Source organism: Pseudopodoces humilis, chromosome 24 (genome assembly GCF_049639895.1).
Source record: "Pseudopodoces humilis isolate 2021_Gansu_Grassland_sample_001 chromosome 24, ASM4963989v1, whole genome shotgun sequence".
Lineage (NCBI taxonomy): Eukaryota > Metazoa > Chordata > Aves > Passeriformes > Paridae > Pseudopodoces > Pseudopodoces humilis.
In genome coordinates, this window is record NC_142223.1 from 4,915,230 (window position 1) to 4,941,250 (window position 26,021).

The 26,021-nt window shown below is 41.3% G+C and overlaps 1 protein-coding gene across 1 annotated transcript in view; it reads right to left on the reverse strand.

Annotated features, from left to right (window-relative positions):
* PLCH2 (phospholipase C eta 2) overlaps positions 1 to 26,021 on the reverse strand; it is an 80,075-nt gene that overhangs the window by 47,627 nt on the left and 6,427 nt on the right. Inside the window, exon 6 of the mRNA XM_088066486.1 lies at positions 20,720 to 21,206. Coding sequence (XP_087922612.1) covers positions 20,720 to 20,831 — 112 coding nt within the window. The 5' untranslated portion in view covers positions 20,832 to 21,206. The remainder of the gene's footprint in view (positions 1 to 20,719; positions 21,207 to 26,021) is intronic.

The window sequence follows — 26,021 nt, forward strand, 5'->3', positions numbered from 1 at the left end:
AAATGAGGTGCTGTGTAATGCTCACAAAGTCACCTTTCTCCCACCCCACTCAGGCTCTCCACACTGGGAATGCTGACTCTCATTCATAGCTCACAGCTGCTGCAGCTGGATTGTCCTGCTGTTTCCATCCTACATCATCTTTGCATTTTAGGTATCAGTTGCCATTGCAGAAAGATCAAGATCTGACACAACCCTCTACAGCTTTAATTTAATTTAGGCACAAATCCCATGGTTCTTGCCATCTAAAGAATGACTTCAGGATTTGGCTCAAGTTTACTTTCAATAAAAACATTATCCTATCTGCTTAGCAGCTTTCAGCTCTAGCTGTGTTCCCTGAGGTCTCAGCTCCTGAGCAACCCATCCAGGAGCACTTGAGGAGCACTTACTGCAGGAGCCTCTGGAGCCTCGTGTATTTTCATCACATTACATTTGGGTAATTCCTCTTGCAGCCACTGTGTTTTAACACAGGCTTATCAGGGTGAACACTGTGGAGAATGTGCCAGGTTTATCCTAAAAGTAATTCTCATTTCTGTTCTTATTTCCTGTTGGCAGGTGCAGGTTATCAACATATCTTTGTCTCATCTCAGAAGGGAGAAGAAGATGGGCAAGTGCTGAGGCCCAGAAAATGCCTATCAGACAACTTCTCTGGGGAATCCCATGGTAGGAAATCTTCACACTGCAGGGTAGGCTAAATTCATTGCTAGGGACAAGCCTCCCATTTAACACCACCTATTCCTCACAACCTAATCAAGAGACAGAGCAAATTTAAAGATAACAGCTAAGGATAATCAACTAATTCACTAATTACCCCATCAAATTGAGCAAAGCTTGTTGCTTTACCAGGCTATGCTTTCTTTAGAAAGAAAATATACTCCTATCTGAGACCATTAGAGATTAGAATCTGTACCTAATTACTGTATGATATTGGTTTCATAAATGAAATGTTTTGTTTCTCTGGGATTTTTTTTTTTTATATATACTGTTAGAACAGGGTCACAGAACAAACACCAGAGAAACATTTGAATGCCTTCACAACACATGCAAATTTTTTGAAATAAAGAGAACACAGACTGTGCTATCATCGAGACCAAAGCACTTTACAGTAAAAGATTCTCTTATTCCAAGTAATGTCTACTCTAAACCAGGATTTTTTTCTGAGCAAAGACAATCTGCTGACTCTTGAGATCAATGACTTTTATCTGGCTTTCATGTACTCTGATTCACACCAGAAGTTCGTATGTGACTGGGAAAGGTCACCAGCACTCCAGTTTGGAGAGTACAGTGCTGACATGGAGCAAACCTACGCTGTTGTCAGTTCCATATTACACAAAGCATAGCATGCCCTAATTCCTTCATCCTCCATTCCCAGCACTCCAGCTCTAACAACCAGAGCAGAAGAGTGTGGTGTGGTGCTGTCGCATCACAAAGGTTTAAGTCCTAAGAAGGTACTAAAAGGGGCCAGGAATTCTTTCAATTCCTGCTTTCCAAAATATGCAGAGGAAGCTCAAAGCGATGCTACTGAGCAGCTGACCCTCGTTAGAAGAGCTGAGCCATGACCTGACAAAGATCTGCCCTTGCTGTGTGGCTGCACTGTCCATACAGGAACCTGAGCTATCCCAGACCTCTGCCACAGCCACAGCACCATCCTGGCTGCCTGGGAAAGGAACAGGGTAATTCCAGAGAAACAGCACAAACCACCCAAGCTTCAACTGACAGCTCAGCTTTGTCAGGTCACAGTGGCACACACTATAAGGCTACATTATGATTTACTACACATTTACCTACACATACATCCTTCATCCCAAGGCCCCAGCTGACACGTTTTATCACGTTCTAAGATCTATTTCCTGACAGAAATAACAGAGATCTTGTTTCCCAGTACAGAGGAGGAGTGTTAGCACTGCTGCGGACAGAATGAGCCAGATGGGAAATGCAGCACCACCATGTTACACCATGGTTAAGTGGAGAATGGAGCATCTGCAATGCCAGGGATGTTCTAAATAACTTCTGAAAGTTGAACACTGTGCCCTTGTTGAAAGCCATCAAACTCCATCCAGAGAGTTTCATCTCTCACAATCCATGGCATCACTTCAAGACCTTCCATAAATCAACTTCAACACATGTGGGTGTCTGTTCTTAAGTTTTTGTTCCCATGGTTACCAATGTACTTTACCACAGAAGAGAACAGCAGGTGGCAAGACATAGAACAAAATCACCATTCTTTGAACATGTGAAGAGTTGGGAAGTTTCAAATTAAGGTTTTATTGTGAAATGTTTACAGACAGTAACCAAGATGAACACTATCAGATTAGAAAACTATAAGATCCTGAGTCAACAATAAATTCAACATCCAATAGCATGATAAATTTCCAGCCCTGCATCAGATGATGCCATGGGATTACACAATCTAGTGCAGCAGTAGTTTTGTCTTTGCAATTTGAAATTCTCCCTAGGTCCCCTTAATACCTTCCCATGTACTTTCTACAGAGAAAAGGTGAAGAGCCCAGCACACTGTGTATAAGATAGATTTCTCCAAACAAAATTATCTTTGTGGGGTAGAAACAGCAAAAACAACCACCGACAGTCTGTTCAACTAAAACAACAATTGACTTGAAGACTGCTATCAAAACTTTCACAGCTTGCAAGTAATAACTTCTCCATTGTCAACTCAAATAGAGGGCAAAATGACTGGCATTGAATGTACTGTAAATACCAAGGGGATGCTTTGCATAAATAAGTTTTGTGACTTTTTCTATAATAAAATCAGACACAATGGTAGTGTGTTCTGTCCATTGCCTTCTGCTTCTTCTCAGGCAGAGGAACAAAGGTAATGTCCTTCTCATGTCCAGCGCTACAGGCTCACATCCTGTCACACGTGCCTAACAGCAGGACAGGAATCACAACTTAACAGCTAAATTGTACCTGCTCCTGAAACCCTCTGCCACTGACCAGCTCACCACCCTGGGGCTCACCAGCCTGTTTATAACACAGAGATAACTACCATTCCTTTGGCTCTCAGAGATATCAACCATTCCTTTGGCCCTCCCTTGTTGCCCTGAGAATCAGGCCTTTCAATACTGTTTTCATATTTCTATCCACTTTCCCAGAAAAGTAACTATAAACATAGATGTTTATACATTCCATTAAAGACATGCCTTTTGATGGATGTCTCTCACAGCTAGTGTGATTGGGAAGGTGGTGACCTGACTATCCAATCCCTGGTCATTGTCAAAAATCTATAAATACTGAAAGGACAGAATAAACCTTCTTCTTCTTTCATCACACTTCGAGCAGTGTCTATATGAATCATTTCATGTCCAACAGTGACACTCCCTTTCATTCCCCTTCTCCCAAACTTCTATTCAACACCAGAAGGAAAGAGAACACTTAGAAAGTTGTTCAGAGTTAAGCTGGCATAACCTGTTCTTTTCACCACACAGTTTCAGAATAAACAACATTTACAATCTTTATTATTTCAGTCTTAGATCTTTTTCTCATTTGGAGATTGGAAGAACTGAAGGGTTTTGGTGGCCTATTTTCTTATAAACCCATAAATCATCTTGGCTGTTTGAGGTTTTTGGGGAACACACATTCTTCCAAGAAAATCTGTTTTACATAAGGTGGGAAGATGCTTGTGTCTAGCAGAGAAGGGGGAAAGGCAGTAATGAAAGAAGGCAAAACCAGTTTCAGATAGATCTTGGGGTCTTAGAAAGCCTTTAGAAGTAAAGCTGAGCTTCCACCAGACTGAACTAGTTCTGAGTTCTCAACCACTTCAGTGACAAGAGTAGTCCACAGCAACACAACCCCAGCCCCACACACACCATGAGCCTCTCTGCTGCACTTCTATTTTCTGCAGTATTTTAAAAACAAGTTTTCAACATTTTTTCAAACTTCTAACAATCTGAAAATGAGGGAAAGATCACTGGCTGAACCGATTTGTTTAAACAAAAGCACTTCAGTAAGTAGCTTATACTGTGTGCAGGTGATAAAATCTGGAGGTGCTGCAGTGACAGCTGCAGACAGACAGATGTGTTTGCTGCTGAAATTCCTGCTACTTCTTTTCAGATAACTAAGAGGAAAACGTAAAAATCCTTTGGCTTGCTGGTCCTCTTTGTCCCTCCAAGCTTTACAACTGAAAAGTCAAACTGTGTTATATCTTGCTGCACAATTGCTCTCATTGTGGTTTCATTAAATATCTGACAAACTACAAGCAGCCCACAGGCACCGGTGAAAGCTTGCAGAGTGAGTGTATGGCTCTGGCAGTGCCTCACCTGCAGCCAGAGCTGTTTCCCAAATGTAGGAATTCTGTACAGCTGGAGCTGGCAGGCAAACACCCACCTGCCCTTGGGAACTGGACACGTTAGGGCAGGCAGATCTTCCAGGTGTGAGAAATGAACTTGTAAAAATTCGTAGAAATCTAAATAAATGTATATGATATAAAATATAAAGTACAGTATGGCACACAAGCCCTTCCCAGATCTAGCCACGAATTCCCACTCAAAGGATAACGATCCTAGCCGGCGCCCATCAACGAAAAAGAATAGACAGGACAAGGCTCATCAAGCTGACAGGGACAGGCTCGGTGCCCATCAACGGGAAAGAATAGACAGGACACGAATCATCAAGCCAACAAGGAGAGGCTCCGACGAGATACTCATCACCGGACCTGAACACCCCGCCTTGCAGGCTACCGTTGGGAGAAGCCATCAGGTAGACAAAAGGAAAAATCCAGCCGAGATATCCATCAGCTCCAACCCGGATCCAACCATCCCATCCAGATGGCCTCAACCACAATGAAATCAAGAACCACCCAGAACTTCTTTACATATGAGGAGACTCGGTCCGGACGTCCATTTGACTCTATTCTCCAACGCCAGGAAATCAATTCATACAACAATCAAGGATCGTTGATGAATGGTGCCTGCCTGGAATTTGGCCTCAAGGCACAAAATCCCTATAAAAACCCCGGACAGTCTACCCTCCTTCGTGGATTTGGGAACACCTATACCTTTGGGTATAGACCCCTGTCCACCCAGCGCTGCGCTGTTTGTTTTATTGTGGTTTTTCCTCATTGTTTATTTTTTTATAGAAATTGTTTTATAATAAATTGTTTTTATTTAACCCAAATCTGCCTTTGCATTTATAACACAGGTATCCTAGGAAGGAGTTGTGTTTGAAGTATGATCCTAGAGATTATGTCCTCTCCCTGTGACTGTAGTTCCTCCCTCACAATACTTTCCCAGTCTTTTCTAGTTTTGTCAACTCCTCCCATGAGGTGCTAAAGTTCAGTTACTCCAGTGGGTCAGGTTATCCCAGATGCATCCAAGCAACAGAGACACAGCTCACAAAGATTAATGTTAAATTACCTCAGATCCCTTTCTGTTTCCCCACGCAATTGTTTTCTCCCCTTAAAAATAGAAATGCATTAATATTCTTGCTTGAGTGCAGCCCAGCACAGCTACTTTATTCCATGTTTCTGCTGTTAGTAGTGGAGTGAACCTGCTCACAGCTCCCTGCTCCTGGTGCTGTTACTGGTTTTGACATATTTCCACCCTGCAGCCCATCATCTGCAAAGCTGTGCTGCCTCTGAGAATCCAATGTCAGCACTGTGGGAGAGCTGTGGAAAAGGCACAAAACAACCACAACCAGAAGAGCATCATGGCTACCTGAACAACATGGATTGTCCCTATGAACAGATAATAACCTACTTCAGGGTAAATCACATCTTTGGTGTGTGCTAGGAACAAGATATGAGATACCCAAGACAGGAATGGAGCAAAGAAATAAATTAATCATTTCATTTTTCAGCAGACAGCACTCTGACACAGATGACACAATCTCCTGGGCTAATTCTCTTCTGAAAATCAAAACCTGCAATTCATCCAGTCACAACTGTGACGTGGATTTCTGAGCACAGACACAGTTCTCAGACAGTTGAGCCATGAAAAACGCACAGTGGGGTGGAATTGATTACTAATTAGTAATAGAAGACACATATGCTTGCATCCATAGAAAACAGCTGTGCTGCACTCTGCTCCATTGTCCCAAATAAATTGGAAAAGATAAATGCATTGCTCTGTGCAGGCACAAAGTAGGTGAGGCATTCATGCCATGTTAAACTTTCCAGACACTTGAGGGTGTTTGAAATTATAATGCATGTTAAATTTAAGCAGATTTATTATCCACATGTTCCAAATGTAATGAACACTTCACTGCCTCACATTCCCTACTTTAGAAATAGCAGATTTTCTAGACTGAGCACACATGTTTGTCTTGTGTAGGTCTAATACAAAACTTTTAGTCATACAGATGCTCTGAAGCAGCAATTAATGCCTAATTTTAAACATTTTCCTATATATTTATGTACACACAACTTCAAGTGCCCACACGAGCAGGTACAACAAAAGACTTCCATAATAATAGTGAAGTGCTGAGTCTTTTTAAGCCAAAGGAATTTTGACTACTTTGCATCAGAAGTTCTTAGCTCAAAAAATTTCATCATGAAAATTCTACCTAACACACTCAGGTCACTCCACCTGTTGCCAAAATGAGGACAAAAAAATTTGCAGTCTAAGGCCTGATAATTAGATGGTTGCAACCCTAATACATCTGGGTTTGGATAAACATTGTCCAAACTTTGTTTGCCCACACAAGATTGAAGCAGAGGATGAAGATGCAGCAATACAAGAAGATCAGTACAGAGTGTGGAAATTATCATTCACTATCTGCACTATTTAGGACTCTGGGTACACATTAAGAGGAACTAAGTCACCTTTCTGCACAGTAAAAAAGTATCTCAAATCAGACCTTTTTGTAGTGTACTTCGTATTTTGTAATTAGAACAAAGTCCCATAGCAGATACATGAGATTTCTGTGTCAGGTTTTCGGTATGTAGAGAAACCAAAAATGAGATATTCATGTTCTACGTGAAATTTTCAGGCTTGTTCCTTTACTTCCCAGCACTCTCCTTGTGCAATGCTTTAATTTAGACTATCCTGAGTACTGGTGCAGAATTAATCAGGTCAGCAAAGGGGCTGCCAGCCACAATTATTGCACCTTTAAATACTTCTTTTCACTGTCAGTTCAACTGTTACTCTTCTATTTTTAAATCGGTTTCAAACTCAAGACCCATGGACAGGGGGAAAATCCTTCTCCAAAAATGCCACGGACAAGAGGCCAACACCAACCTCAGCTCTTGAGGTTATTTCCCTTTTTCCTATAGCTTGTTGACTGGATTGTTAAGCATTCTGGCAGCAAACGGAAGGGGGTGGGGAAGAGGAGGAGCTGCCACATTTCTAAAATTAGCATCTTCTGTCTCTGAGAAGCCTGTGGAGATTTAAAAAAATTAGGTTTCTCTGCAAGATGCAGAGAGATGTGGAATTTAAACTGCATTACACGGCTAGAATCCTGAGCTCTGTTTCATACCACACAGCCTGAGGGGGTGGGGGTGGGGGGCTGGGGTGGTGGCTGCAATTCCCTGCTCACTGATTTTGCCCCTCAGCTGTGGTTTTTTTGGTCCTCAGGTACCAGGTAATGCCATGCTCAGGGAATGTGTTGTGTCCTTCTCCAGTCTGGGGTTTAAACATTCCTCGCAGAGCCTGCTGCAGGGAGCTACTGTGCCACATACTGTGTGTGGTTAGAGCCAGGATTGCTCCAATCCAGAGCTGAACTGTACAGACATGTTGGTTTTAACACACACACTGCCTGAGAACACCATTAAAAGTGACATTTTGATCTTTGCTGTTTATGAATAAAACCCAGTAGTGAAAGAATTGACTGTGCCTCAGTTCCTTCCATGCCACCATTGCCATTTGTTCTGCACAAAAATATCAGAATATTATAACAGACCTATGCTGAAAAATCCTAACCCAGAATACTGGGCTTTCACAGATGGGCTTTAAGTTAGAAATGGAAGAGACTCAAGAATAAAACTCAAGTTTCTGTGATAAATGTAACCTTGGATAAAAATTCGTGAAAGAATAAATAAGTATATAACTGGATTTGTAACAATGTAAAAATTATATAAAATATAGTGTGGCCTAAGAATTTCCCCAAACCCAGCAGTAACTACCTATTCAGGTGGTAACGACCCTAGGCGACGTTCATCAGCCTGAAAGAAAGAGCAGGACACGAACAATTAAGCTAAACAAAGAAAGGAGCCAGGCCGAGATGCCCATCGACTCCACACCGCACCGGGACACCCCTCCCTGCAAACCCCGACTGAAGATGCAATCAGGCCGGACAATAAGTGGAAGCCCAGCCGAGATATCTGTCGACTCCGCACCGGACTTGGATACTTCACTCTGAGAGCCCAACCGAAGATACAATCAAGAAGCACTCAGAACTTTTTACATGCGAGAGGACTCTGCCCAGTCGTCTATTGATTCAGTTCCACGGTTCCAGGAAATTCATTCAACCAGCCATCTAAACTCTTTGTTGAACAGTAACTGCTCGGAGTTTTGGCCTCAGGACACAAAATCCCTATAAAAACCCCGGACAGTCTACCCTCCTTCGTGGATTTGGGAAAAGCTGTACCTCCGGGTATAGACGTCTCCCTATCCACCCAGCGCTGCGCTGATTTATTGTGGTTTTTTTCTCTCGTTGTTTGTGATTGAAATTGTTTTATAATAAATCGCTTTTTATATTAACCCTATTTTGCCATTGCATTTATAACATTTCTTTCCTAGAACAACTATGGGTGCAAAAGTCTTCCTTTGGATCACCTCACAAAGGAACCAAGGACTCAGCCATGACACAAATGCAGACTGGCACAAGCAGAATTAAAACATATGGCACTGTAGCGGTTTGTTCCAAAAGTCCCTTTTCTTCTTTTAGCAATTATATTTATTCTATTCCTATTACAAGTCACAGTTCATGTCTTACAACTATAGTTGCTTAGATTTCTTACAGGTATTGAAAGCATCAGTGGGCAGTGTTGCAGCAGAGAATTGTGAAAAGAAATGGGAAGGTTTTCTTTCAGGATTTCTACAAAGGAAAGTTCCCAAAATAATTAATATATTTTGAATCAACATATTTTGGTTCATCAAAATAGTTATTGGCTTAAAAGCACATGAGATACTATATAGTATATGTTACTTAAATGTATATATATATATATATATTTATCTTATAGATTAGATGTACCTGGTAGTATGTAGTATACATTAGCTATATATAAATTCAACTGAGATGAGATGAGATGATGAGATACTTTAAAACAATGAAAAAAATTGCAGACTTTGTTCTAAAACTGAAAAAATAGGTTTATTTGAACCTTCAGTGAAATACTTTCTTCTTTTTAATCTGACATGAGAAACAAATCCAAAAAAATTCTTTTCTACAAAGCATTTCCCATTTGGTGGAACTCAAAGAGCCAAAGTAGGTGATTTCATTCAAGTTCCTCAAGCCACCTCTAGTTAAGATGTTTAGTATAAAATTTTTCTGGACCTGAGTCTTGCAGATAAAAGATGGGCTTTTCAAGTACTTCCTGACTGGAGACAGAAAAATCACATAAACCTGACCCAAAATCCAGCAGACCAAATAAGAGGGTTCAAGAGACACAAGTTTAGGTCTTGTCACATCCCAGGGCTGTCCTACAAACAGCACAGAGGTGTAGGCATTCCTGCCTTAGCACAGGCGCTTGCTGCAAGTCAATTCTCTGCACATATCTCTGCCTGTCACTGCTAAATTACACTTACAGTCACCCCTTTTAGCTATTTGCCACTGATTAAATGAAAGCACAGAACTCAGTTTATCTAATTAGCCAGTCTGAGCAGCAGAAAATTAACCTGCAAGCAGCAGCTTCACTGTTCTTAGTGATACCCTGTGCCCACTTTATGCTTCCACTGCCCTCTCAGGCACAGCCCTTGGAAATTTCCAGGATCAGAATTTTCACTCAAAGCTGATCTTACTCCCAGGTGCCCAAAGACCCCAGTACATGAAACCCTCCTGTCTCTCTTTAAGGGAAACCCCTGCTCCCACCAGCACAGGGAATTCAGCCTGTCCTCACTGTCCACAGGCCACAGTTTGTTCATCCTTGTAATAAATTATGGATGCCCCCCCATGCGCATCTGTTACTCAAATCACCAGTTAATAATGAATAAATGAAGAGACTGCTCTGAGGGGAGAGAACTGTGGGGAACTAAACTTTGAATTCTCTGCTACAGCAGCAAGCATCAAAGCTGTACTGCCAGGCTTGACCTCAGCTGGGTTTTATTTTTTAAGAGGGTTAGAACTAGCCTCTTATGAACATGAATGGCTGAACAGCAGGGGCATGACATGAAAGCTGGCCCAGAAACATGGGGAAAGAACAAAACACCAAATGAAAAACTTGGCAGAAGCACATGGGTATCAAAGGTCTTCACTATCTTGTGTCAGTCTGAACTAGGAGTGAAGGTCACAAGTGAATTGACAATTCTCACTAGAAATACGTTGTTAATTCTCACTAACAGAGTTCTCAGTCAGGAGAACTGATGCCATTTGAAAATACAAAGCCTGCAAATAAGAAAAAAGGTGAAGAAGGGCTGCTGAAGAAGTTTCTAAGTTTCTTAAGAAGCTTGTGCATCACATGCTATAGAACTGTAACTTGGGACCAAGCACTGCTGGATCTCAAGCTGGAAACACCAACGTGTGTTGAGGAGCCCTAGCTGGAAACAGCGCTCGGTGTGGCCTCAGAAGCGGCGCTCAGGAGGGGACAGTCGCCGCCCCATGGCCGCACTTGTCCCTCGCTGGCAGCGGGATGCGCTGCGGGCGCACGGAGCGCGCTCCGCGGCATACAAAGCTCTCCGTCCGGTGCGGTAGCGCCGGCATCACCCCCGAGCAGCACAACCACTGCCTGGGGCAGGAGGGGAAACTGAGAGCAGCACAGCCACCGGTTGTTCGATCCTCAGAGAAACTGCAAACAGACCTGCAAATATCCCATCGGGTAGAAGGGGCACAAGAATTCAGTGTACAATGCACGGCATGAGCTACAAGTCTTAGACACAAAAAGCTGTGCCAATTCAGGTAGTGTGATCCAGGGACTTGACCGAGCCTCCTCACTTCCCACAAGTAAGTGCATCTCATCCATCGAGATAAGCAGCACCTGTTCAGGTGCTAGAGACTGACAGAACAGTTATTTCTCCACTATAAAAATGAGTGGCACAGTCTGTCACTGCATTGTCTCTTGTCCCTAAATTACCTACTTATGCTGAACCTTTCACAATAAAAAGGAAGCATGGAATCTTCACAACACCCTCTCAATTCTAACTTTTATTATTGCTTTAAACTTTTCACTGAGTTAAGGTAGGAAAGGTAAGGTAGGAAATCTGCACATCTTGTGTGGTACTTGCAGTCAGTTCACAACTTTGCTGAAGCAAATAGCACACTGCTCTGCGCACAGCCAGTCTAGTCTCCTGAAACTCAGGGCAAGAAAGCAAATCGGGTTCTGAACCAGACCATGAAGAACTCAGAGACTCTCTGGTGACAGTCACTGCAGAGTCCCTCTGATACCACAGCCACATTTACAGGACATCACAACCACAATACTCTGTGCAGACAATTCAGATTTTATCCCTACACTGTCTGTAAGAGGCTTGAGTCTAATATCTGGTACTTGTACTATTAAAAAAGCTCTTCCAGCTGAGGATTAATCATCTCAGTAGGACTGTGCAAATGCATGTGAAATGAGTGGGGAAAGTTATATAAAGCCCACAGAGAGAAGGAAAATGCAGAATAGAACTGAGAACCTGGCTTGCACAACACCTGAATGCCTGCAGGTGCTTCTAAACAGTGAGATGAATTCTGAGTGCTGGCTGTAATTTACTTGTCAGTCATTTACTTGATTAATTATCTCCTCCAAATGGCTAATCACCCAGGGTACCTGAAGTGTTACAACCATCATTAGAGATACAGTAGCGTGATCCTCCAGCAGACACAGACTGAGGAACAGCCCCCTCTGCACAAACACATTTTGCCATGAGACATGCAGCTGACAAATGCATGTACAGAGCGCCAGGAGCACAAAACACTGCAGTACCATCTGAGAACTGTACATAGGAATGGCTTTAATGAACTACATACTGTAAGTAAAAATAAGATGACTGCACAGTCGGATCTGATCAGCATAATCTACACCAGCAGAATTCCCGTATAATCACTGAGAGAATGCAGGAACATCAGCATTATGTGGCAGCAGAAATCACTCCACACACATGGCAGTGAGTAATGACATTATGAAATGATGGGCAGAGTTTAGCACAGTGCATTGTGGTGGAGTTTCTGTTGTTTAAAAGCCAGCCTTCCCTTCCTCCATCAGTAAACTTTGCAAGGCACACTCAAATGCAATGTCTACTGAAACTGCTCTGGAGTGAACAATTAATTCAGAGAATTGGCAATTGCTCTGTCCTTAGCATTATGGTTTCTCTGAAGCAATACATGTTTCATTTGCTGCAAGTGGAATGGATTTTCAATTACTTAGCAGTCTTTGTATTTATCTAGAAGCTATGGCAGTAATTAATAAAACATGCCTTCTTAAAAGATCTTTTGAAATGACAGTGAGTTGATGTGATCTAAAAAGTACTATCCTCTAACAAACAGGGTCAAATGGCTGAATATCTCTGAGCAAGTGAGGAAAAGGAAGAGTAATGTGATGTTATGAAAGTACTACTGAACAACAACTGAGCCCATAAACACAAGTACAATTTATCTTCTAGAAAAATTCTAGTGGATGCAGTAAAGAATAATCCACCTACTGTGTTTCTGCGATGGGCTTCCTAAATCCATTGTCTTCTAGAGATAAGAGGGTTTTTCTCGATTGCCTATGTTAGGAAATAAAAATACTCCGCATTTTCCCTCCGTCTTGCTCCCTCTTCTGCAAGTCTCTCTCTGTGTCTGTGTGAGAAGGCAGTTTGAATTTCATCCCGTCTATTAGCTCAGGCACTGAGGAATCACTGTCAGTTTTGTGATGTACAAGCTCCTTTTCTCTACACAACACCGAGGAATTGGGGGAAAGAGGAGAGGTAGGATTTTATCAAAACTACTTTTTGCTGGAACAATTAACTCTTCGCTGACTGACAGCTCCCTTCTGGCGTATCTCATGTCAGTTGACACTGAAATGTCTGCTGCTCTCAGGTAACAGGGGATTCTCTCCGACAGCTGTTTAATGCTCATGTTCCTTCTTTTAAGGTTTCCTCTGCTTTTCTCTTCTACTGCTTAACTGGGAATTAATTACAGACACCATCACAGCCATGATTTCCTACAACCACACGAGGTGACCCTGTTCAAGTATGCCAGAGGGACTAAGGGTCACAAATCCTATAAACTTTTTAAGTTTACATTGTTCCCCAGTCCCTACAGCTTCTAAAACTTACAGAGGTCTCTAATAGGGATTTATTCTTCACCAACTAATGCTTGCTGCTTCTTCAGGTAGAGCATTTAGTACCTCTAACTCTGAACATCTAAAACTGAACAGAATTATTTGCAATGAAACCAAATTCACTGCTGCTGGAAGAATGAAATGTGGATGCACCTTCATCCCCAAACACTTAAATTTTCAAGGTAACAGAACAAAATCCTGTTCATTCCTCTGCAATGAATTTTCAGTCAAGTAAGAACAAATGATCTTGCTTCACTTTCTCAACCACCTGTTCTAAAAAAGAAACACTGTTTAGTAACACCGCCCCATAGCCAGTTCCACACTTGACCTGGTCTGCAAAGTTTTCCCCAAGTTTAATGGTTTCCTGGGAGAACTATTATATATATATAAATATATGAATATATGTATATATGTATGTATGTATATATAAAACTCAGTAGATATTTGCATCTCTTGAGAGAGTTTTAACTTTTAAATCCCTGCCCACAGTAAAACCTCTCTGATGCAAATTTTTACTTAGAGCTCTGTGAGAAAAAGCAGTCAAATTAACTAGATTTTCCTCACTAACCATTTTCCTCCGGAGAACAGCATGCAGGATTAAGCACAAACCTTTTTCCCTACTTTTCTACTTCAAACAGTACTTTGTAGTCCGTCTATTCCTTTTTTTCTGATGGTAAATGAGGACAAAACCTGTTCTTGAATCATGGATCTGAATGCTAGTGTTTCTGACATATTTCTATTTTCATTTTTAATTCTAGCAAATGAGCATTTTGAACTTTCATTAAGCTTCATTTCTTGATTTTTGAGCATTCTCTTGACAGCAGCCCAACTCCTGCATCTGCCACTATTCCAAAGACTTGCCTGATGTTGGAGCACACTTTCTTGGAATGGCTTTCCTCTGACTTTCACTGATGGTCTGACTCATTCCAAGTACCTGCATATGTCAACACATATTCAACATTCACTGTGACACAAACCTCAAGCTTTTTCTTCTCTAGATCCAATCACAAATCATGCTGGCCTACTGGGAATCAGCATGCCTCCTTTCAGTTCAGTAAAGAGAGACATCAGTTAAGGGGATGAGAATAGTCTCTAAACAGGTTTAAGATCTTTCATCATCTTCACTGAGCCAGTTGCCTGGAACTTCAGCATTTCAGCAGGGAAAAAGATTATTACTTCAGAGAAGTATCAGTGGTTCTGATATTGTCAAAAATAATCCCACTCACTCTTCTCTAAACTGTTCACAGCTCTTCTATTTTGTGCAAAGCATTTTCAGTAGAAACGGGCCATAATAGCTTCTCTTCACCATGGCTACACAGGTTTAACTCATGGTTCGTACTTCTGAGATCATGAGTTCAAGAATATTCTTGTTTCTTCAAGCCAGCAATGCAGCTGAAGGATCCTGACTTTGCCTTGGAGATGACAGCAGCCATGCATCAAGTGGTTCCTCATAGTTTGATAACTGTAGAAAACCACTATGGTTTGCTTCAGAAAACAACTGGAGTTATTTGTTCTCTCAAGAAACAAAGCATTCCTCTCTCTGATGAAGCATTTAACCTCAGATCAAACTGACAGATAAGATTCTGATGCAAAGATAAATAGAAAACTTCTTGGAGATGAAGAGCACTGAAATGTTTTGGGAGGTAATACCAAAAGCCAGGGAGGCTCACAGTATCATAGTCAGGGACTGCTTGGATTTTCAAAAATGATTTGCCAAACTCCAAATGCAAACCAAAGCCAGTCACGCTGTTAGACATGGGCTAGTAGTCAATTGGCTGTACGCGCATTCAGTGGCTTTGAGGACAGTTAAGTTTACCAGAACTCTCAGCAGATACAAATAATTTGCTTACCAGAAAGTGTAAGAGGGAGAGTCTCAACTCTTGTTTACAGAGCCTCCCAGATCAGCACCCCTATGAGTGGCTTTGATTGACAGGCTTATTCACAGCTAATGGCAGAACTTCCCACAGATAATGCAAATATCGCTACACTTCGTTAAAGAATATTGGATTTCCTCCCCTCCCATCTCTAACAACACACAGGCTGAGCTCTCATGAATGAATGAAAGTAACATATTTTTCCTCTCACAGCATTAAAAAGACCTTATTTTTAATTGCTCCAGCGCTGGTTCAGTCAATCTAGTGATTTGTTTTAGTGGTTTACTACTTCTAAACATACTGTACTTATTCTAACCATCTGACTGAGCATGATTTTTACCTATTTCACTGTTATTAGGATCAAACCAGGGGAACTTCCCTGCTACCATACATACATATATCAAGAGCTTTTATTCTGCCTTGCAAGGAGCAGTGGTTATAAGCAGTAGTTACCCTGGTTAATAACCCTCAAGGGATGCCAGGTACAAAAGCTCCAGGAGCAGTGGCACTCAGCTGGTCCTGAGGCAGCTGCAACTTCCCTAGGTTCTGGCAGGATGGAGGCCGTGTGACCACGAGCACACGTTCACCCAGTAGATGGCAACCGCGATACAGCCCCTTGTTTGAGCGATGTCCTGAATCGGGAATGGGGTGGTGGTGTTTATTCTGCTGGATTTGTCCCATTTCCCGATATACAAGTCCAAAATCTTTACAGGCAGCAGCAGATACATGATATAGGGCAGGAACACTTGAGGGGGGAGAGGAAAAGAAAGAAGAAGAAACAGATGGTAACATACAGGTGATTAAATTTCTAATCCAGAAAAAAACCCCACAGATTCTGCAACAGAGTTCAGTCAGTTCTTTTTATCTTGTTTCTCCCAGTTAACTTTCACAGGAGAAGCAGAGCTGCCACATAATTGAGTATCCAGGTAACACTCCCCTTTTTATTACAGTCTCATGATTCACTAGCACAGAGCAAAGAAAGGTGAGGCCAAAATGCTATATTCCTACGGAGAAGGACCAACAAAGCAGAGCTCTGTTGGAAATACCTTTGTGGTGCCCATTGCTTTTCTTGTCAGATTTACAACCTCCTAAACATTTATCTTAACAAATCTCCACTGAGACAAAGACAGGTGGTTATTAGTATTTCCTGATTCTAAAACAAAATCACTTCCAAGGGCAGAGGCTGTGTGAGTTGGAGACAAAGCAGATACCTTCCTGCTCCATAGCAGGTGTCAATTCATTGGTAATTAGGCTCCCGCCTTCCAAGAGATTACAGCAGGAATGTCTGAGCCTGAATAGGAATTAGGAGACTAAACACCTGTAGGCGTCTTGGCACAGAGCCTCCAAAAACTACATTACAATGCACTTTACCAAAAACAACAGGCAAACAAAAATTCCAAACTAAAAGAAATTAAGAAGTTAATCTAGAAAACCTTAGATATTTTCATTACCTGTTGAATCTATTTGGGCTAAATGGCAAGGCTTGAAAAGTTCACTTGCTTAAAAATTAAATCATTGAGGAAACAAATATACTTTCCTCAAAGACAGGAAAAAGGAATCTGAGTCACATCAGCTGAAAAACAAGATGCTTAAGCACAGTCATAATGAAGTTCAGGGTCCTGGGCTCCAGTGGTTCATTCTGGACTCCTAAGCCTGAGCCTTGTGCTCAGCCCTTTGCTGGCAGCAAGAAGCCAGACATCCTCCAGGTACCTTGCACCATACATGATTCCCAAATCCCTGCCCTCCAACAGGTGCAGGAGATGTATTTACAGAGTGTGAATGAATGGACACAGATGAGAGCTGTCCTCGTGTGCTGAGCCCCAGCCAAGGTTACCTGTGCCTGCACTGACCTCAAGACACTTCCTCATTCTTTACAATGCACTCTGCTTCACAGAAAGGGACAATTTCTCATAATTTTGTCATCTCTTAATGTGATATAAAAATACTCAAAGACTGAACACTTTCAAACAGTTTTCCTTCTAAGACTTGAACAGTATTAAAGAATTCTACATAAGCCTGGACATCCGAAACTAGCCTTTGTCACAAACTGAAAATTGATTCAGTTTCACTGTTCTGTCAGTCCTCAGATCTACTCCAGGCCACCACCACCCAAGATTAAAAAGCTCCAGGGTTCAGACTCCTTTGTGGTCTACAGATTGAATGTTGCAGAACAGCTCCCAAGCAGCTAGTATCAGCTCCCACTATTGTCACTCTCTAGATCTTACCAGAGTTATTTCAGTTCTGAATTGCTGAGGTTGGACATTATTATTATTTGTATTTCAGAACACGTAAAAAAGACCTAAACATGACTGAAAAGTGCCTGTTGTACAGAAATAGCAGCTCCCATTTATAATCAGAGACAACATAAGGATAAAATGAAGTTACAAAAAGAGCCAAACAAGAAGGCAGTAACGGAATCAAAACTAGAATCTGGATCTGCTGAGCAGTCCAGTATTGTGTCCTTAGATTCATAGCTTCATTACAACAGTCTGTGGACTCACTAACGTAAATTAGTATAAGCTAACATCGCCAGCAAAGGAAACAATTGTGCATTCTGCAAACCTCACCTGTGCACTTCTGCCTCTGCAGCAAAAGGGAGGACAAACAGCAGCTCTCAGTGTTCATTACACTACAGCCTTGTCCTCCATTAAGGAAGGAAAAAAGGTGCTGAAAATATAACTCTCAGCTGAGACAAAACCTTCAGGATTTGGTGTCACAATTTTGTAGCACCATCATCTGTGTCACAACAAATTGAGGAGAACAACATGTTTGAGTTCAATCATTAAAGGAATACAGTCTGTTCAGACTGGTTTCAAACTGCACCAACAAAACCCAAGCCCAAACCAGGCGCCATTCTTCCCCAGCTCCCTTGTACATGCAGAACAAGCAGAACCAGGTCATATTTTATTTTTAGCTGATGGGCAGTTTCACAGAAATCTAACTTTAACTGAAGTTCCTGTCAGACAGCTGGTGCCAATTCACAATATATCACCTGCGTGTCTGTTCTTCAGCTCAGCTTGTGCCATGGAGTGGTTTGGGTTGGAAGGCACTTCTGGAGGTGCCCCAGCCTAAGCCCTGCCATGACAGCAGCTGCTCACAGCCAGGCAGATGTTAGAGCCCCAGCTGAAGGCCAGCTCAAATGCTTCTCCAGGCTAATCTGATGTACCTCGTATCTCAGCAAACAGGATTTTGCATGTCTATACACAACACTCCATCATCAGATTATAAAGGAAAAGTAAGTCTAGACATGCCAGAGCATGTTTGAAAAATAGAGGATTACTGAATTTGCCATATCCCTCCTGGATTTTGGACTCTCCCAATGCTGCTGTAATAAGGACTAATGACATTATATATAACCAAATTATGTAAAAGTTAATTGCATTTCACTCAGATTTCCTTTTTACATAGCAATCTATTTCCTCATCCATATACAGCCTACACAAAAGAAGTGGAGGTTTTACTGCAAAAAAGCAACAGGTTTTGAAAAGTGTCTCAGTTGATGAAACATCAGAAAGCTTCACAAGAGTGCCAAGAGTTCCAAGCCACTGAAGATGAGTAAGCACAGAAGGAGATTGCAGGTAACTATGATACTTTGGGGCCAAATGATCGGTTGAGGACCACATAATTAACTTCATGGAGTTGCAACCAGTGGTTTAAGTTTCCAGTGCCATCCTTTCCTAAGTTTTCTGGCAGATAAACTCACCCAAATATGAAAAGTGTTCCATTTGGCAGCCTGGGCCTGACAAAGCTGAAATGTTATTTCTGAAGGCACAGGCTGCTCCAGGCAGCAACTCAGCAGTGTCACTGTCATGTCTGTGCAGGTGGCTCAGTGTCTGTCACAGTTCAGAGGCAAAATCAGATCAGAGCTGCAATTCAACAGTGCTGTGGAAAGAGTTAATGAGGGAGGCAAGGCCAAGCTCAAGAGGGTATTCTGAACCAGCATGCAAAGGGATTCCTGAGCCCAGACCAGCTTTTGTTTAGGTTCAGACCCACTTGCATTGGAATGCTGGAAGTGCTGCCCTGGCACAATGAAGACTTTCTCTCCCTCCAGCTATTTCTGCCTTTTTTTTGCGCTTTGTCCTATGTTTGCACACTGACAGAGCTTCATGTCCAGGGATATGTAATACACATCCAGGAGTCATCACCCTATAAATAAAAAATGAGTTCCCTAACAGTCAGTTTGTGTGATATAGCAATAACTGGAATAGATCACCTCACTTCTGAGTACAAGAACACACAAATGATGCAACCCATTTCACATCTAAATTTCTTTTTTCTTACTTTTTCAAACTCCTTGTAAATCAATGTAAGGAAAGAAGCACACTTAGACAATGATAATGGCTTGATGGCCCTACTAGGAAACATAACATCAATAAATGTGTAAGAAAGGTAAGAACTAGGATAATGACAATCAATCATGGATTAATTTAATTGACAGGCTATTTTTAATATATCTGCAATATAAATATATTCAGCTAGTAAAAAATATACTTATCAGCACAAATTGTAAGCCAACAGAAAGTGAAATTTATCTCACAACTGCTGGATATTTAACCAAAATTAAGTCCTGTGAAAACTCAGCCAGAATTTTAGTGCTGTCCACTTCATGATTGTAGGCAGTAAATTAAATGCATTTCAAGCAAATGAGTCCTGTGTTGAATAAATTAAGTTTTTGATTTAAATATTAAGCTAAATAATCTTTTTTAAAATTTATTTTAAATGCAAAAAAATAAAACCCAGCTCCTCCTCCCTCAGATGTCTCCCATAGCACAAATTCATTTGTCACAGACATCAGTTACACAATTGCCTCCCTCCTACCCAATCTCCAGTCTACACTTGATGTGCACTATCACATCTGTAATCTCCAGAGCTTCCTAAGAGAAGAGCTCATATTCCCCTGCACAAGCAGTCAGCACTGAAAAAAGAGCAACAGCCAACAATAATTATTCTTTGAGTTCTGCATCTCCCAGCTCAGTTCAGACAACTCCATGGCACAGAAACACAACCTGAGGCACTATAAATCCCAGTCTCATCAACTTCAAGACAAATTTTCCAGAAGCACTCTAAAGAATCAAGGAAAAATATGGCAACCTCTTGGCAGTCTTATACCAGGACACTAATTTACATTTTTTACAAGTTTTACAAATTCTACACATGAAGGTCCCTTCACATGACTGAAACCTCACAGACCCTACAAGCAAAGACAGAAGCAAGATTGATTCAAAGTTATCCTCAGTGTACACAGAAATGGCTGTTTGGGGGATTTTTAATACACTTTACCCAAACTCTAGTCACAATACCAACTACACAGGAGAAAGGGACTGAGGAATATACAAGCATAGTTCCTTCAAATTTAAGGAAAACTAGCAGTCCCATATGAAATATCAATACAATAAAAGTAAATTTAAGAAGAAAAGTAAATTAAAGAAGAAAAAAAGAGTGCATGTTTAATACCAAACTATGAGATGAAAGAATGACACCTTCCACTCACCTACTGTGAGGATGTTTGAAGAGAGGAAATGGCAGCAGTTTCCCTCATGGAGAATGGATTCTTCTCTTTGTGTCAAATCCCCTGCTACAGATTTTGGAGAAGTCAGAGCCATCTCAAGCTTTCAGAGCAGACTAGCAACAGTGTTTGCTCCAATTCAAACAAAGCACTTCAGTGTAGATATCTGCAGAAAGTTTCAGTCAAGCAATGAAAACATTCCAGAAAAAACAACAATTTCAGGATGTTGCTGCTTTGCTTGCTTTTGAAGTACCAGTGAGTGCCTTCTCTGGAATTGCACATTCAGGAGAACATCCTGGTTTAATTCTTTTGACACATATTCCACACATTGAACAACAGAATTTGCAGCATCAGTGTGGAGAAAGAATCATGGAGCTCAGTCTTGACAGGATGGATGTGAGGGCCCTTCCCAGAGGCACAGGAGTCACAAACATTCCGTGTATCTTCCCAGTGTTTCTTGCATGTGGCTACCCTGGAGAAGACATTTTTTAAAATAGTGGAAGTTACTTTAACTGTGAGATATTTACTACTTAGGTGATACTAACATACTTAGGTGACGTACAATGGGCTGACTTCAGCAGACAGAAGGCACCAACTCTTCCTTCCCTCACCCCAAGATTTTCCACAGACAATTTTGCCAGCAGCAGCTTCTCCAGAAGCCAAAGTACTCATGCTGGAATTAATTATTTTATACACACAAACACAGAGAGATATAATATGTACACATACACTTAACTCAGTCATTCTGAAAAAGTGAATGCAAAGGACTCTGCTTGATGATGGCTCCTTTATTCACTTCTATCTCTAACCCTTAAAGCTCTTTGCTCCTCTTACCTGTTGTCAGCTGTCTCCATTCTGTATCTCTGTCATTGTCTGGCATTCCCTTTCCCTTTTCTTACCCATCTTCTGTCCACTGGATACAGAAGACTCACCTTTCCAAAACGTTCAGTGGATATCTTCCTCAGAGAAAGAAGGTCAAAGAAGGCTCCCTCCAAAACAGCAATCACACCAGACAGAAACCTGGGATCCTACTTTGTGCTGGTAACTGTCTGAATCTCTGGGAGTCTCCTTCAGTTTGTAATTACAAGTTGAGCTCTGAAACATTGCCCTAACATGTTTTGTTGTGAAAGCACAGATCCAGTTTGACATTATTTTAAAGAGAGAGGGCAATGAAGCTCACTATTAATTACAGTGATTAGAAATAGAGGAGGGGGTTTGAGACATTTGTAGCAAAAATAAGGAAGAGAATGTCCTGCCAGAGCCTGCCTGTTTGAAGCTGTAGTTCTCTCCTTGTCTTTGGTCCCTCATTCAGCTTCTTTGGGAAGTCTCTTCTTCCCGGCCATTATCTTTTCACCAAGCCCCACCTTCTGCATTTGTACTGTTAAAAACTCTGTTCAGAGGAAGCATCAGTCAGTGAACACCCTTATGTGGAGTCAAATGCATGGTAACTTCATCTAAGGGACAGCAGTGCTTGTCAATATTTATCCTGTAAAAAAAAAATCAATATTACAATCATTTGTTTCCACATTTAAATGGGAAATGTCTCAAAGGGCATCCTGTGGCTCTGCAACAGAAATGGGCATCTCAGAGAGTGACATTCATTTTGGCAAATAATATCTTTATTACAGAGCACAGTTGGAATAATCAAAACCCAAATTATAAACTTAGGGCAGATTTCAAAAGCTGACTGGATTGAGAGGGGAGGAAGACAATAGATTATCAAAGATAGATACTGTGCCCCCCTCTTAATCTGAAATCTGTTCATGCTGTCGCCTATCCCTGTAATCATATCCCTTCATCATTCCCTGACATATACATAATTAGGAAAAAGAATATAGAGCAAACATTCTGCTTTAGACTGAGCAAAATCAATTCATACATTTCCATGTATTCATTTAATACATTTAATGTATTCATTTTGTGCATCCCAAAAAAAATGTTTTTTCCTTTAGGTCAATCCTTGAATTGATACCAAAAATACACTTACATACACATAGCTGACTTGTTTTATTTAGAAGGGAACCCAAAGTAGATTTTAGAAGGCATGTCAGGATTTAAATCAACTCGTCCAGTGAAAAAGCCAAAACTACACCAAACAGCATTTCTGGAGCTGCTCAATTGCATGCTCTGGGCAGGTAATTCCGCAGATGACAGGCACTGCCTCAGTTATCATCTGCTTTGGTCATTTGGGCAACTCCTGACCACAGTTTTATAGCCACTAGCCACAAAGTGCCATTTCTGGTACTGTGCACTGAATGTTTAACCCTAGGATTAATCCAGGAATCATAGGCTCATAGGACAGACGAAAGTGTTTTAACATCAAGATAAGATCAGCCCATTTCCTTTGCAGAAAACTGAACTGGTGGGTAGTTACTCTGCAGACTCTTTCACCTCTCTGCTTCAGGGCTTTTTTGAAAGGTCATTTCCTTTGTAGGAAGTTCGATCACTGCGACTCATTAGACACAAAAGAACATATCCATGAGGGTGGGAAAGACTGAATGGGCATGGATGTTCCTGCTGGTGCCAGAGCAGCATCATTCCAGTGAAAGCAGATGAGCTTTACATTGATGTGGCTCATTAAATATTTTATTGTCTCAAGTTATGTCAAATATCATGTTCTCTATGCTTTGTTATAATCTGAAAGTGAAGCTACTTGGAGACAACTGATCTCTGAATGTCTTCACTTTCCATGCAAAAGATGTTCTTCCTGCACTCAGTCCCACCTTTTACAGTTTCCTACAGATCCTCAGAGTTCACTTCCTCCACTCCCTCTCTTCAGCATACCTGTGTTGGTAAAAAATAAAAGCCGAGCCTCTCTTCCCAAACCAATCCCTATAAATCCTATGCAGCCAATGGAAAAGTACACAATGAATCCTTAAAAATACAGATTAATATCTCAGAACAACATTCAGGGGCCAGATTTCCTATTAAAGTAAATGGAAGAAGCTCAGTTGTCTCTCCTGGAAAAATTGTTGTGAAGGTTGTATGATGGAAATGATCAGTTGCACTGTCTGGAAATACCTCACCTCTGTTACTCTGAGCTCTGGTGGCTCTGAGACAGCATTGCTCATTGACAGAAGATATCAAACAGCCAAAAGAGAGCAACAGTATCTGTTCAGACCACATGAACAAGATTTAAACTGTCTGCTCAGGCTAAGAGCCCTACCTGAGATTATTGTGTGGGGTTCTGTATTCCCTTGGAAAAAAGGAATTAAAACCCTAGAGGCAGGATCCATATCACTTACAGACAATAAAAGCTGTGTACACCATTAGTAATTCTCTAGCCATTTTTATATCTCTGTAGTATTTAAAGCTTAATACTACAAGACCTGCTTTTGTTCAGGGAGGTTTTGTGATGCATCCACAGAACTCAGACAAGCTCTGATATCCTCCCAGGACAGATAGACTGATACCATGGATGAAACACACAAAAACAAAGTTATCACTTAAACCTGAATAGTTTGATCAGGAAGCAGATCAATGGATAAAAGATCAAAGTTCCATCAAATGGGAGGAAAAAAAATAATACTTTAAAGCATTTAAATTCGAGGGCTGGGATTTGCTTTTAAGCTGCTCATTTGAAGGAATGCACCTCTATTCAGGAGGGAATTGCACGGAGATAACCTGCACGCCCAGGCACGTCAGTGCACAGCCAGGGCTGCTCCAGAGGAGAGTCTGCTCCAGCCCTGTGGAACAAGGGGTGAGCCCACACCTTAGGGTGTGATCCCACATTCTTCTTCCCAAAGGAAGGAGCACATTCACAACACTGGCGTGCAAGAGTCCTATGGCAAACAACTCGGTTAAAAAGGAGAAAGTGAAGAAAAGGCAGTCGAGAGGACATCGGAATACCTTTCTGGTAGGCTGGTGTGTTCACCTTCACCTGGAACAGAGTCATCCCACTTAAAAGAACACTTAACATTTGTCAGCTTTTCCTCATCCGCCCCTTACAGCCTGAGCTGGAGCTGCACATGCAGGAGCCTTGCATTTTTGTTGAATGATGTAACTGAATATTCCTTATGCAAGTAAGCAGATTTATTATTACAGCCAAATTATTTGTTTCAGATTTGTATGGACCATGTGATATGACTTTAGCTTTTACTTTATGAAACAAAATGTGAAATTTGTAGCAATATCTATCTATAGGGATAGACTTGGTTGCAATCTCCTGCCCTATTTATCCTGAATGGCCAAAACTCCTCTCAGTTTCACCATCATTTCTTGTCACCAGCCAGTTCCCAGACCTGTCTGAAGTGACAGTGGAAACACAGCAGCCTCTTGCTTCTGAAGAACATTTGCATTTTGTATTAGCAAGGGAGAACTGGCAATTTCTATTAGGAGGCAAAATGAAGTAATTAAGCAAAGCTCTAAATCTCATCCAATAGCTTGAGAGCTTTTATTTTGAAAATAAAAGTTTCATACTCTAGACCACAAAAAACAAAAAGCCTCAGAGAAGAAATGAGGGGAGGAAGATCTTGTTAGCAGACAGAAGGAAAGTGAGGACTGCTGGAAAAGGTTCTGCTGCACTTGGGAATTTGTAAGTCATGCTGAGGAGAGACAGACTTTAAGCTCCAATGCCACTTGTAATCAGATCTATAATTCTAATAATGTTCATGCTGTCAGGTATGCTGTCAGTCTTGGTCACTCTGATTTTTTTTTTTTATTATTTTTTCTTCAATTTCATGTAAATGAGCAGGAATTTCTTTTAAGAAGAATGCCTTTAACCAAGCTGCTTTAATTCTGTACAGCAGCTTATTGCTACACTGATTAATCTCTTGGATATTAAGGACTAATTTATACTGGGGGAGTTAGAAAAAAAGGCAGCAACTTGTGCTCCCCTTTCACATGTCAGTGGCAAATACCAGCTTTCTCCCGAGGATGCCTGGTAGGGCCAAACACAAGAGCCCAAGCACAGGCAGAGAGACACTAAGAGAATATTGCAAACAAGAAACACATGCTTGTGCTTGACAACTTCAAGAGAACACTGTAGTTTTAATTTATTTTTTTTTCCCAAATACCCAAACCAATTTCTAAAATTATGAATCTCCTTCTCTATTAGCAAGAATGGGTCTGGGAACCACTCAATCTATCCTCATTTTGTTAAACAGAGGGCAGTGATGTGCATACATGGGAATTACAAGGCAACAAGTCTTTAGGGCCTGATCCAATAAATATCAAAGTACAGCTCTGCTTTGCTCTCCACCTTATCATGGACTTTAGTACTTAGTTAGTCAATAAATAACACTACCTCAATAACTTCATCTCACTCAGTCTAAACTCACAGGATGGG